The sequence below is a fragment of the Anticarsia gemmatalis genome, chromosome 27 (assembly GCF_050436995.1).
Source record: "Anticarsia gemmatalis isolate Benzon Research Colony breed Stoneville strain chromosome 27, ilAntGemm2 primary, whole genome shotgun sequence".
NCBI classification, from domain to species: domain Eukaryota; kingdom Metazoa; phylum Arthropoda; class Insecta; order Lepidoptera; family Erebidae; genus Anticarsia; species Anticarsia gemmatalis.
In genome coordinates this window covers 6,199,189-6,214,107 of record NC_134771.1, presented here as the reverse complement: position 1 = coordinate 6,214,107, position 14,919 = coordinate 6,199,189, and the positions used below count along the sequence as shown (strand labels likewise).

Sequence of the window (14,919 nt, the reverse complement as noted above, 5' to 3'; positions counted from 1 at the left end):
ATGTACTCAGGTAGCTATGTACTTACCTATGTAGGTAGTAAATTAGACTAGAATTTTTGCCGGCTTTAACCAATCGTAGCCAGATTGAACATGCAGTTTATTGAAAGATGACTGTAGACCGGTGCTTGAACTGGGCGTCTTATATAAATCTAGATAAAAATATAGGAAGGAGCACTAGGTACCTATGTAGTTTAGTACCTACACCGCTTTATAGGTAAGCATGTAGATAAATATGTGGGTCTAATGCTCCAAAAAATGGTAAAAAAATGGCGGATATTTTATCCTTGTAAAAAAGTTTTTTTTTAATGTGTAGGTAGGTACTTAGTGGACACACAGACAGTGTGCGTGAGTCGGGATTCGAATTCTGTATTTATAGTGCTTTACTAAAGCGGCATACGTGCAGTCATGTTATCATTCCCAGCCTTTATTTTCTTCAGTTTCAGTGCTGGGCATAAGCGATCGAATACAATAAAATAATGGCGTAATTATTACACAAATAAAAGTAACAATTTCATTGTAATTATATTTATTTCTACACTATATTGAGATCTCTAAAATCTAAACTCACAAAATGCTCACAAAAATATTTTTATAACTAAATTAGCGGCCAGTTTCTTTCAGATAAGCTATTTATCACTTATCCATGAGTTTACTGGCAACTAAATAAGGTGGTTACTGGCTTGGCATGGCATTTTATTACACAATTTCTTACATATATTTTTTCTTACGCGTTGCTTTGTTCAGGGGCCGAAACAGGTCAGTAAAGTCAGTAAAAGTCAGTATTTTTGGACCTGGTCAGTAAAAGTCAGTATTTTAGAAAATCGGTCAGTATTGTCAGTATTTTTCCAAACTGACACACGTTTTTTTTTTGTTTTCCTTTGCTGTTGGCCAATCTTACATTCTCGATTTGCCCAGTAATCATATCAGAGGGCTGCTTTGGATGCTCGATATTATGTTGATGATCTGCGTAATACATATGTTACTGTAAAAGCCCGAACAGTGGTAAATCCTAAGATTTTAAGGTAAAACCTAAGATTTACCAACTCTCAATGGTAAAAGTTCGAACAAGCCGGAGTTTAAAAACTGTAACATATACAGTATATACAAAACTTCTTCTTCATAACTATGTAACGGTATAATTATATACCGTAACATAGTTATAAAGAAGGAGTTTTGGGCAAAGCGACATGGGTAAGTTAGGTTAGAAGGCTAAGGTGGGAGCGAGCGAAGCAAAGCTATTTGTCGTTATTTTTTTTTCAAACCACTCAGCAGGAATGCAATGCAATGCAGGAAAGCACCCCGCGAAGCGGTGCTCCGGCGACATCTCGACATCATCAAGTGAATAGAGGTAAAAGTTCGAAATAAAAGAATTGTTCGGACTTTCACCATTGAGAGTTGGCAAATCTTAGGTTATACTGGAAAATCTTAGGATTTACCACAGTTCGGGCTTTTACAGTAACATATACATGTATTGAAGCATCACATGACTTCAATAGAACAGCAAATTAAAATTTGCTATTTTTTTGAAATCAATATTTTTGAAGTGAAAATGCTTTAGCGCCATTGCGCACTTTTGCGAAACTTCGTAAGACCTGATTGAAAACTCGTAAGACCTGATTGAAAACTCGTAAGACCTGATTGAAAACTCGTAAGACCTGATTGAAAACTCGTAAGACCTGATTGAAAACTCGTAAGACCTGATTGAAAACTCGTAAGACCTGATTGAAAACTCGTAAGACCTGATTGAAAATTCGTAAGACCTGATTGAAAACTCGTAAGACCTGATTGAAAACTCGTAAGACCTGACTGAAAACTCGTAAGACCTGATTGAAAATTCGTAAGACCTGATTGAAAGTTCGTTATTAACGAAGCTTTTTAACACACTAAAAAGGCGATGCTGGTTGACTACAGGGATGGTGGAGACCAATAACCGAAAATAAGCTTTTTAACAGTCTTAAAAAAAGGATTTTGACTTCTCAATTCGACTGTATTTGTATTTTTGTTATTTCACACCATTCACCTGAAAAACGGTTTAGAAATGGTCTGTATTTGGTCAGTATTTTTGAATTTTTGGTCAGTAAAATCAGTATTTTCGACCTCGGAACTTGTTTCGGCCCCTGTTTGTTTTTAATGAGATTATTATTGTTTTGACTATTGTTAAGACATTTTCAAAGATTTTTTTGCCCGGTGTTTAGGAAGTTGAAGTCGTAGACCTCCGTGCCTCGGAGAGCACGTTAAACCAGTCCTACGTCTGACCCCTCACTGGTCGTGTCGGTTATCACTTATCCGTCCACCCGGGTTATAAGAGCGATGTAATAGAGAGTGTACCTGTGTATTGTGCACACACTTTGACACTATAAACAAAGTTCTGCATCATTGGCTGGTTTTATGAAATTTGCCGCCATTGCCGCAAATCGGAGAGCATTAACTTTGACATTTCAACAGATAATACATAAACAATCTGTCAATTTATAAATATCATTTAAAATCCCATGCCATGCCTACATTTAAAACATAACACTTCTCTAATCTTTCTTGAAAGGATCTTTCACAGGGTTATCGATCTTTTCAAAGGGATAATTGGGATGTTCTTGCCAGAAGGAAGGGATGGTGTACCTAGTATTGGAATTATATTGATTAATTTTCTCAATTTCGTCTGGAGTCAGCTTGAAGTCGAAAATGCTGATGTTTTCTGTCAAACGGGATGGTTTGATCGTTTTAGGTATTGGTACTACTCCTCTATCGACCTGTAAATAAAAATTAGTATTGATGAAATTAGTAATGTCTGTCTCCGTCGCACAGTGGTTTAGGTCGCCATGCCGCTACCATTGCCTCGGGAGGTTCGATTCCCACTCGGAATAATTATTTGTTCGATCCACTAATAATTGTTTCGGGTCTGGTTGTGCTTTGTGTCCGTTGTTTGTATGCTTGTAAAAGTCCCCGCGACAGAAGAGCAAGTCTTAGTGCGGGAGTTGTCTTTAAAAAGAAAAAAATATATCTGAGAGGTATCTTGCTTGCGTAGAAGTTATCCTCCTCGATTTAAAGAGTTAATAGTTATGAAAATGGATTGTCTAATAATATTTGAGCAATATTTGGTTTGACAGTCGTTACCAGTAGTCAGAAGCTTGAAAGTCTGACAACCAGTCTTACTTAGTATCGTGTTATAACCCAGGTAACTGTGTTGTGTAGGTCCGATAGGCAGTTGCTGCATGTAAAACACTGGTATTCAGCTGCATCACGCGGGTCATCAAGTAAATTAATAAAGAAAGACTCACCGCCCATCTCAATACAATTTGCGCTGGGGTCTTTCCATACTTCTGTCCGAGCCCCACCAGTAGGGGGTCGTCCATCTTGGGTCCCGGGAACTGGAGCCCGTAGCGCATCACTAGCGAACCGAACGGACTGTAGCCCATCACTATGATGCCTTCACTCTTGCAGAATGAGATGAGGTCTGATTGGATGATTTGAGGGTGTACCTGAAGAGAGAAAGAATATTAGAGATTATTGTATTTGTCTGAGGTCGTGTATGGTAAGATAAGATGTATGTATGTATGTGAATAAAGCAGTAGAATTGTGTATGGTAGCAAGTGGCGTTCTTTGGTCTCTGCCTACGACTAATGGAAATAAAGTTAGATTTTTTGTAAGTATGATAAGTCACAATAAAAATGTGATAACAAGCATTTGCCTTCCACGCAAGTATTCAAGGTTTTCGAATGTGTATTGGAGATAATTATCACTTCACTTCGAAACACGGAGATGTTCAGTTCAAACACTACAATGCGGTCACCCATCTATAGAATGGCCGTGCCTAGAGTTGCTTTACCCACTGATCATTTACCGACGGGTAAGCGCAGCTGGCTATGAGTTTTGATGTCCAAAGTACGGCTGTACTTTGGCTGCCTTACCTCAATCTGCAACGCAACAGGCTTGATGCTGCCCTCACTGAGGACTCTCTGCAACTGTTCCTTGTTAAAGTTGGAGAGACCGATAGACTTGGTGAGGCCGAGGCGCTGGACGTCTTCCAAAGCTCGCCAGGTCTCCATGATGTCCACGTTGGCGTAGGAGTTGTCTTCCTGGAGGGAAACGAAAGTCTTCTCGTAAACAGACAAATCATTTTGAACCGGTCTTTACGAGCATGGCCCATAAAATGGATCCTTAAAAAATACTTTAACTTATTTGTGAATCTTTACGCCTACTCTGCCGTATAGTTTTCGGGTTTGAATCCCGGGTCGTACCAAAAAGCTAACACAGCGATTTTCTATTAAAGAAATTCTCAATAATTGCCCGAAGTAACGAAGTACCTTTATCCCAGAGAGTAGGAACTATATTGTGATGCCCACTAATTTATTATGTAAACATCTCGTACCTTTTTTTTTTTTTTTTTTTTTTTTTTTTTCGTCAGGAAAATGCATTACTGCATGTCCCGCTCCAGGGAGGTAGTGGGGGTCTGTCGGGCTCTCCCGCCGGCTAGGCGTTCCGGCTTTTAAATTTGGGCATACCGACTAAAAACCTGACGGTGTTCCTTCAACTGTCACCATAAAGTGGCCAGGACGCGGTACCTCCGATTGGATACTCCGCGTCCTAAACATCTCGTACCTGCCATATTTTCTGCAATTAACATATATTGAATTTTTGAATTTTAAGTGTCATATACTCACACAGCTTGTTAAATTGGAACTGGCTGAGGTGCCGTTGCCGAGTACAGGCTATGAGCGTATTAAAAAGTAACTCTTAATCCAAGATCTTCAGGTTTCCTTACTCACATTAAGTGCAATCGGCCAATGCATCAGATAAAGGTCGAAGTAGTCCAGCCCAGTCTTGTTGAGAGCGCTCCTGATGGCTGGCTCCACTTGCTCCTTCTTGTGGGCTGTGTTCCAAAGCTGGAACATGGAAATATAACCGTTAGTCCTTCCGTCTTTAGCAAGATATTTTGATAATGATACAATTGAAAGAAGTGCGTCTACTGCTAAAAAATAATATAAGTACGTGGGTTTACTTTTTGTTATTCATTAAAATTATTATCGGAAAGTTAGTACCTTTAATACTTTTGTGTTTTGTGACTTTAGGCATTCCAAGAATTTATATGTAAGTGATAAAATGCTACCTATGTATAATATAGTTTTTTTCCTAATCAAAATTAGGAAATTATGTAATCAAAGCAACTTTTTTTAAGACATCTCCCGCTTTAAGTATTAGGTACTCTTGTGTCGCGGGGACTTTTACAAACATAAAAACAACGGATACAAAGTACAACCAGACCCGAAACCATTATTCGTGGATCGCACAAATAACTGTTCCGTGCGGGAATCGAACCCACGACCTCCCGACACAATGGTAGCGGCGTGGCGACCTAAACCACTACGCCACAGAAGCAGACTGGTTTTATGTGATCTTTTTTACCTTACTTTGACTAAAAACGCCATATTTTTTGTTAAGTCCTCTCTTCAAACCAACTAACTTTGCAACCTACCTTAGTAGTAATAAACATATCATCTCTCTTAACAACTCCTTCGTTGAACTTCATCTTGAGCGCCTCTCCGATCTCGCTCTCGGTCTCATAGATGGCAGCAGTGTCGATGTGCCTGTAGCCCGCGTCTACTGCTGCCAGCACTGCGTCACGAAGCTCCTTGGATTTAGACCGGACAACGCCGTTCTGGAAAGACCGAGTAGACTACTAAGTAATTGTTTGTTTGTCGCAGTCTAGTGTCAAAGTTGTTCAAGCTGCCCAAGAGGCCTCTGACGTTGCTTAACGACTGTTATTTTAGTAGACAACAGCCGGGACCGACTCTTAACGTGCCCTCCGATGCACGGAAACGCCCAGCTCAAATACCACTATACGGTCACCCATCTATGGAATGACTGCGCCAAGGGTTGTTTAGCCCGTAGATAGCAGATTGTTTACCGATCAGTGAGCGCAACTGGTCATGGGCCAATATCTTGGTTTCAAATGTAAATTAGGTAGTATAATAACTTTTTGCTTTGATTTGTTGTTTTGGGCTATGAAAAAAAACTAAAGATATAGTAATTTGGAGTTCCTAATCAAATAAATTATGAGTTCCATAGATAATGAAGGAAAACCTTTTTAACTAAGTTATGTGTTATTTTTCCATGGTTCTGTAAATCGTTCAACGTCGGTCGATAGTGTATTTATAGATATTCTATTGGATACTGTATTCCCAGCAGTGGGTAACAATACAACACAAGTGGTAACAGTACCTGATCGAATCCAAGGTAAGTGCCGAGAGCTATAGCAGGCATCTGCCCTCCATCCAACATGTTGAGCTTCGGCACCTCCACCGAGGCAGCCATCTGAAAAAAAACAATAATACATTATCCATACTAATATTATAAATGCGATTGTAAATCTGTCTGTCTGTCTGTCTGTTACTCAATCACGCCTAAACTACTGAACCAATTTGCATGAAATTTGTATGTTAATCAGTTATTTGGTTACCACAGTACAATCTCTGCTTAGTTTGAAATCAAATGACCGTGTGTGAGTTGTCCAATGATATTTATTTAGATTATCGTTAAGATATTTAATAAAACAATGCTCACTTGTTCAGCGTTCAGTCGTTACTACAGCTAAGTACATAAGTATGGAGAGGGGAGAGGGGTCAATGTACTTAGTAAATAAATACGATCATATGTATGTAGTACCAAATGATTGTGTTATATAGTTAATTAAATAATGTTTGTGACTGTTTCAAGGTTAAACTGCAATTTAGATAAAATGGAGCTGTTTTTTTACGTTTCTGTTGAAATTATTTACTATACAATAATAGCTTATTTGTATAGAAATTACATGAGTTTTTAATACACATCTATGTAGATGTACGATGCCTTTTTAAAAGTCACCCAGGTGAATCTAAACTTATTTCTGAATTTCGTATTTCGGCCACACCGGATTTTTTTTGAGAAATGAAATCTTGGAAAGGAAATACACAGAATTATTTATTAATTATAATCTAGATTAATCTTTGACCTCTGTGGCTCAGTGGTTAAGGTGGTCACTACGCCACTACCTTCGTGACGGGAGGTCGTGGGTTCGATTCCCACACGGAACAATTATTTGTGCGATCCACAATTAGTTGTTTGTATGTTATTTAAGAAAACTAAGAAAAGAAAGAAAGAAAAAGTCATGCTTGCTAGAACTCACAGCTAAGTTGATGGACTATACAAGTTTATCAAATCAATTATAATAATAATAGGGAAAAAAAATTAATGCACCGCAATAATAACACTCTCGGATCTTATTTCATTTAATGATAATCACAATATCAAATTACATACCTAACACATATACCACAATTGCAAAATATAACACTACTAGCTGACCCGGCAAACGTTGGTTTGCCATAAAAAATAAATAAAAAAACATTGTCCAGCGGACAACATTGTGAATCTAAACCATTCTGAGATCCCCTTGAACACACACAAAAAATGTCATCAAAATCGGTCCAGTCGTTTAAGAGAAGTTCAGTGACATACACACTTACAGAAGAATGATATATATAAAGATAGGTACCTAACCATACCTAATTGTTAAACTACATAACCAGTTTACGAGTGCAAAATTAGCCTTCCCACACCAAAGGTATTATACTTAATAGTGCATAAATATAGGAGGATTACAGCTAATAATAGCATTTATAATACGATCCCATTATGGCTATAATTTGGAGAAAATTTGCCATAATTCGCTGTGAAGGACTTTATAATGTGATCAGTGATGCACAAATAGGTAATCATTAGCTTATAATTAAGCTTATTATACTCTATAGTAGAGGTGTGTAACTTTTTACGTTTTCGTACCCAACGGGTAAGACGGGACCCTATTGCTAAGCCTAAGCTATCTGTCTTCAGGTTGTATCTCAAAAACCGTAATAGTTAGACAGCTGAAAATTTCACAAATGATGTACTTCCGTTGCCGCTATAACAACAAATACAAAAAAAATATTATGGGGGTCCCCATACAATAAATCTGTTTTTTTTTGGATATTTTTGGTACGGAACCCTTCGTGCTCGAGTCCGGCACGCACTTGGTCAGTTTTTTCCGTTTAATACCACGTCTGTTATAATAATATATTTTTAGCCGGTATCCGGATACAGCAGTGAATTTTATTGAAACTGGCCAACAGTGTGAGACTTTGTTTATAGTGTCCAAGTGTGTGCACAATACACAGGTACACTCTCTGTTCCTTCACTCTCATAGTCTGATGGGACGGATAACCGACACGACCAGTGAGAGGTCAGGCGCAGGACCGACGGCTTTACGCCCTCTCCGAATCACTAAGTTTTAGACTGTAAAACTCGCGCAATACATTATGTGTATTGGGAACATTACATTATTTACTTAACTGTTATATAAATGTATATTAAACTATTAAATTCCAGTTTCTATTTAAAATAAACCAAGCATAAGCTTTGTTATTATTCCGCCATTGTTATAAGGAAACTATTTTGATAATATACACATTACATACGTTTCTTGCATTTAAAATATCCATATAATAATAATATATTAAACACAAGCGACCCGCCCCGACTTTACCCAGGTTACACCTATTAATCTTAACAAATTAAACACATAAACCTTCCTCTTGAATCACTCTACCTAATAAAAAAAGCGCATCAAAATCCGTTTCGTAGTTTTAAAGATCTAAGAGTACATATTTTTTTAATCATTATATTTATTTTTGACAACTACCGCACATAGAATTTCTCTTGTGTCGCGGAGACTTTTACAGACATACAAACAAGGGATACAAAGTACAACCGGTCCAGACCCGAAACAACTATTTGTGGAACGCACAAATAATAAATTGTTCCGTGTGGAAATCGAACCCTCGACCTCTCGGCGCATTGGTAGTGGCGTGGCGACTATCTTAATCACAGCGCCACGGAGGTCGCCAAAAAATACTCATATAGACATAACGACAGACTGCGGAAAGCGACTTTATTTATAATTTATAGTACATAATAATACGTATGTATGCATCGTACCCGTATACAGTAATATTGGAACGCAAGGCCGAACTTTATAAAGGCCTTCATTCCATTCCCTTTTGAAGTTTATTTACATATAAGCTTTGTACATACCATAATAAGTTACAATTCTACAAACATAATATTAGGTCTGTTATACGCTATGACAGACGATGCGTATTATAATCTATACTAATATTATAATATTATAATCTATATCTATACTAATATTATAAAGCTGAAGAGTTTGTTTGTTTGATTGTTTGTTTGTTTGTTTGTTTGAACGCGCTAATCTCAGGAACTACTGGTCTGATTTGAAAAATTCCTTTACTGTTAGATAGCCCATTTATCGAGGAAGGCTATAGGCTATATAACATCACGCTACGGTCATTAGGAGCGGAGTAGCAAAAAAATAACAAACAATAAATTGACAACCAGGCTCAGAACAGATACTCGTGCTCATCACACAAAGATTTGTCCCGAGATTGTAAGCCACCACACGCGGCGCTACGGTTATTACGGCGAGGTGACCACGTTAACCACTGCGACAAACGTGCAGTTAGTAATAATCAGTGCAATGTGAATACAATAGACAATTTATAAAAGCAAACAAACAATCGTATTGTCTGCCCATCAGTTTTTTGTTTCGAGTTACAATACTACTTTTAAGACTAAACATTGTCTGTGCCTTCCAGGAAAATATAATGCAGCTGATTGTTACCACGTAGAAACTACTTGCCATGTCTTTCTGTTCGTTCGCGATTAAATTCAATATCTACTGAACAGATTTCATAATCATAACTTTTAAACTCTCGCGTTGCATGTATGTATAATGTATAATAGAATACGGGAATTAACGCGAACACGCATTTTACCTTAAAATGCCTAACGTTTCGGCGCAGGTTGCACTCGCTCTTACAGATTTCATAATATTCAGACGAATTAAGAATATCTTCCTTTTTAAAGTCGGTTGAAAACAGACAGAATTAATGATGACACACTATGAACTAACAAACATAAAAAACACGATTTAAGAACTCCCTTTATTTAGAAACTTAGTTAATAAAACATAATTTAAACAATAAATACAAACTATGAAGTATCAAGCGTGCAAAAAAATACCTACAGTCTAATTGAGAAATTAAAAACCTCCTCCCTTTAACAGTCGGTTAACAAACAAAACATAATTAAATACAATAATAACATACCTTTATCAATAACTTACTAATTAGTGCAATACTTACTTAATTATAAGTAACCTCTCACCTTCACATTAACTTGATAAAGTATGAAAAACACACTTTTTACAAGTTCAAGGTTTATTCAGGTCATTAACACGCACTAATTAATAAAAACTTAACTTTATATGTTTTTAGATCAATCACAATCAAATACATATATAACTTTAACTTAGCACACTGAATTTTAACGAACCAAAAATTTTTCGTTTTCGTTTTCCATTTTACAAGCAGTTAATATACTTAAATAACATATGTTAGTATTATCCGTCTCTTAACTTTTAGATAATCGTATGTGTTACATAAATTTAAGCCTAAGTTTTTCTAGACTTCTTAAAAAACACCTTATTTAAATTATCTTCATAAAAGCAATGACAGTATGAGGTTGGAATTTATTGCAACTACCTTATATTTTCAACATTTCGTTAGTAGCAGTAGGTGAGTTGTTTACAAACATTGGTAATGATGTGAAATGCATTGATATATTAATTGTCACGATATTATTTCCCAACCCCTATAGCTTGGTTAGCGTGGTGGACTCAAGGCCTAACTCCTCCCTCATTTCGGGAGGCAACCCTTGCCCAGCTATGGGACAGTAATAATTTAAGCAAATTTATTCATCATTACAAAGATATGTTGGATATTTTTCTATAAATATACATACATACGAAAATCATTTGGGCCTTAAATAACAAATCTATAAATAGTAAAAAGTGGCTTTTAGAAATTATTGTTTTTTAAAATTAAATATTTTAGAGTAGATTATTTGACTGATACATAAGCTATAAAACTGGCCCATGATCTTAAAGAACGAATGAACATAAAAAGACCCTAAAATGACTATAATAATAAACTTGGGCCCAGTTTGTGAGTTGGCAAGTCTCCGCCTGCCATTCTTACGTGTTTTTAACATTGTTATCGGCAGGCGCCATAGTCCCCATAGATCCCAATTACCCATGTCCATTAGCACCCCACCTTAATAGCCCAAGTAGTTTTTCCCATTAGTTTTGCCATAGTTCCACACAGTCCGGTGATTGTCCTTGGGTGCATTTTATAGTGTGAACAGGGATAATCACCGGATTGTGACACCATACATAATTGAAAGATTAAAGCCGTCTAAAAAGGGCCTCTACGTGTTGGCTTCGGCCCCACGCACGCCTTCCAAATGTCCGGGACTCTGTAGTCCCGAGATATAAAAAAAAAGGAACTTATAATGTAAAGTACTCACATGCAGCAGCACACACGCGATAAGACCGGTCGGCAACATGTTCGATGTCCGAGTGAGGCGGTACGACGCGACAAGCTTATATCAACTACTGATGCTATGATGCGCTTCATATACTTAGCTTACGTTATAACTTAAAAGGCATGACAATCTTCGATATGATATTTCGTTGAAGAAAATTTTTCGTTTAATGTAGTTTAAGGATGTATTGTTTTTTCTTTTTAAAAGACAACTCCCGCACTAAGAATTGCTCTTGTGGCGCGAGGACTTTTACAAATATACAAACAACGAACACAAAGTACGATCAGACTTGAAACAACCATTTGTTGTCACAAATATTTGTTCCGTGTGGGAATCGAACCCACGAGCACCCGACACAACGGTAGCGGCGTGGGGATCTTACCCACTGCGCCATGGAATTTGATGTATGCTATTACTTTTTTTTAACCCATTACTGTCCCACTGCAGGGCAAGGGTCTCCTCCCAAACGAGGAGGAGGGGTTAAGCCTTGAGTCCACTGGCCAAGTGTGGGTTGGGGACTTTGTACGCCCTCAATAAATGTATTAAACAAATTTTATTTAATGCTTGTTACTATTTCACGAAAAAACGACTAGTCTTAAAATTTAGTGATTATATTTGCATTAATATTGATAATCGCAATAAGGAAATACTCCATAATAATAACACATAATGTCAAGGCCAGTTATTAATAAAGTAACGAAATCTAAAGAAATCTTTATCCAAAATTACATACATACATAGTGTCGCCTTTTTCCCATAGGATTAGGCAGAGACCAGAGAACGCCACTTGGTACGATCCTTACAAACTTCTCTTGTATCATTCACATACATACATGTTGTCATACAGGACCGTCGGTTACGAGAAGCACTTGACCTTTTTGCAACACATCACCGATATAGTCTGTGTATGTCTTTCTAGGACGTTCCCTCCCAGCGTTTCCGTTCACGGCCACACAGTAACTTTTTATCTCAATTAATATAGCAGTAAAGCAGTTTCATCGAAAAAAATAACAAAAGGATAATAGGTATTTGTAAGTAGCTAATATTTACACGCAAAAACTATCTTTCTCAATTATTATGTGTACTTGTATGGATATGTTAATAATACCAAACTTGTAAGGTGTTAAATACCTGTCAAAACAATGATACAGCAGGTCTTTGACACCAAGTTATAGGCCTTATTTGAACAAAAGTTGTTTCTAAGTATCCAATATTTAAGCATGTATGTATAAGTAAAACTAGACCCGAAACAACTATTTGTGGATCGCACAAATATTTGTTCTGTGTGAAAATCAAACCCACGACCTCACGATGGACTGGTGGTGGCGTGGTGACCACCTAAACCACTTCACCATCATCTTATGGGTCTTCTTCTTCTTATCATATGGTCAGCGGTCAACCTTGTGTCAAAGTTGTTCAAACCGCCCGAAGGCCTTTGACATGGCTTAACGACTGTTACCTTAGTAGATAACAACCGGGACCGACTTTTTACGTGCCCTCCGAAGCACGGAGACGCCCAGCTCAAATACCACTATGCGGTCACCCATCTATGGAATGAGCGCGCCAACGGTTGCTTAACTCACAGATCGTTTACCGACCGGTGAGCGCAACTGGCTATGGGCGCCTCTATCTTATTGGTTACTCACAGTCATGCATTTTGTATGACAAAATCTCTGAATGTGAACGAAGCAAAGGAATTTTGTATGGACCAAGTGGTTTTTTTGGTCTCTGCCTACCCCTACGGGAAAAGGCCGTGATTTTACGTATGTATTTCAATCTTGTTTGCCTCGGTTTCATAGCATGACACTTGCATGACTGCTATGACTAGTAAGTCGTTACAAAACGTAAGCTCAGTATGTCTCAAAGGACCTCCATTTTTTATAAGACAAGATTCTTTCAAACTGGTCTATAATATAACGAGTTTATGTAATAACTATGAAAGTGATGTGTAATTAAACATTATTATTGGGGTGCTGTGTTTATCTGTTTTTAGGGGTGCATATTAACATCAATAATACGGCAAAAGAGCGAGATTTAAGTTATAAATATGTAGTGAATAATCTCTAAAAATACGAGTATGTATTTGTTAAAATCTCTAACAATTTTGTTTTATAATTTTTTAGAAAAGACAACTTCCGCACTAAGAATTGTTCTTGTGTCGTGGGGACTTTTACAAACATACAAACAACAGACTATGCACAACCAGACCCGAAACAATTATATGTGGATCGCACAAATAATATTTTAAATTTGGAAAATATTATCATTGTTTTTATTTTTAAAATAAATTTATGCTAGAACCTATTGCGCACTGTCCCGACTCACCCTTAACTGTGTTTTTATAATGTTTTGGTTAAAAACCTGTTTTGATCCCGTCTAAGAATACTTTTACTTTTTGGGAGTCCCAGATTCGATTTTTATTAACCACAGTCTTTTATTTTGACTATTACTATTTTAAGGGATAACGTAGAGATGTGGTTATCTACAACCGGACTAAAAAACCAATGAATATAAAAGTCTTATGTTGTTTAGTTTCGAACGTATTTTTTAATATGAACATATCATTAAATGCAGACCCTATTTCAGAAACTACTAAACTAATTTTAATAGTACGTTTTCCACGATATATAAAAGGATTTAAGAGGAAGTTTTTAGTGTATTGGGATTTCGTAGAATGATCAGAAGAAGTGGTGAAGAAATTATTCATAGGAAACCTTGTATCCTTGGGAGTAATTTAACACAGTTCTTGAAGGAATGAGACGTTCAAATCTATGCACTGTGGACTTAAGTCTAACCCTTTTCTCATTATGGAAGGCGACGCTTGTCCAGCAGTGGGACAATAATAGACTTATTGACGGCCTTCTCAGCGCAGTGGTAAAGATGATCGTTACCTCAATACCAGTGCGTGGGCAAGTCGTGGGCTCGATTTCCACAGAGAAAAAATATTTTGCAATCCACAAATAAATGTTTCGGGTCTTCTTTGAGTTATTTTTGTATATTTGTATGAAATGTTTAAAAACATAAACAATTCTTGTTGCGAGAGAATAAAAAAAACTGTAACTTTAAATTGTCCTAGATTAATATTAATTGCAGAAACAAAGTCAGACAGAGGGTTTGTAGCTAAAGGTGACGTTTTTTCCAGTGTGGATTTTGACGGTTTTTATCGAGCGTTGAGCGGATACCGTGAGCGATATTTGTAAATATACCACTAGTTAATGTGACTGATAAAGAAAGTATGATTGTGCACGAAATAATTAGAAATTATTTAGACTTTTTACATTCTCTAAGAAATAATAAGTAATCTATACTAATATTATAAGGCTGAAGAGTTTGTTTGTTTGAACGCGCTAATCTCAGTATCTATTGGTCCAACTTGAAAAATTATTTCAATGTTAGATAGCCCATTTATCGAGGAAGGCTGTAATCTATATACTATAACGCTACGAC

At 37.0% G+C, this 14,919-nt stretch overlaps 1 protein-coding gene across 1 annotated transcript; it reads right to left on the bottom strand.

Moving 5' to 3' along the window:
• Window positions 1–515: 515 nt before the first annotated feature.
• On the bottom strand, window positions 516–11,534 carry LOC142984598 (aldo-keto reductase AKR2E4-like). The gene is made up of 7 exons (XM_076132336.1): window positions 11,455–11,534; window positions 6,217–6,309; window positions 5,471–5,653; window positions 4,764–4,880; window positions 3,906–4,073; window positions 3,276–3,476; window positions 516–2,747 (listed from the first exon to the last, which is right to left on the bottom strand). Exons 1-7 carry the CDS (start codon window positions 11,491–11,493, stop codon window positions 2,526–2,528), a joined length of 1,023 nt encoding a protein of 340 aa, XP_075988451.1. The 5' UTR covers window positions 11,494–11,534; the 3' UTR covers window positions 516–2,525.
• Between the last annotated feature and the right edge of the window lie 3,385 nt (window positions 11,535–14,919).

Excerpts from the sequence above, each read along its gene's own strand:
- LOC142984598 (XM_076132336.1), bottom strand. The coding sequence starts at position 11,493 with ATGTTGCCGACCGGTCTTATCGCGTGTGTGCTGCTGCAT. Across the intron at positions 4,881-5,470 it reads ATATGTTTATTACTACTAAG|CTTTGGAACACAGCCCACAA; the intron begins GTAGGTTGCAAA and ends TCCATGTTCCAG. Across the intron at positions 3,477-3,905 it reads CTGTTGCGTTGCAGATTGAG|GTACACCCTCAAATCATCCA; the intron begins GTAAGGCAGCCA and ends TTCTCTCTTCAG.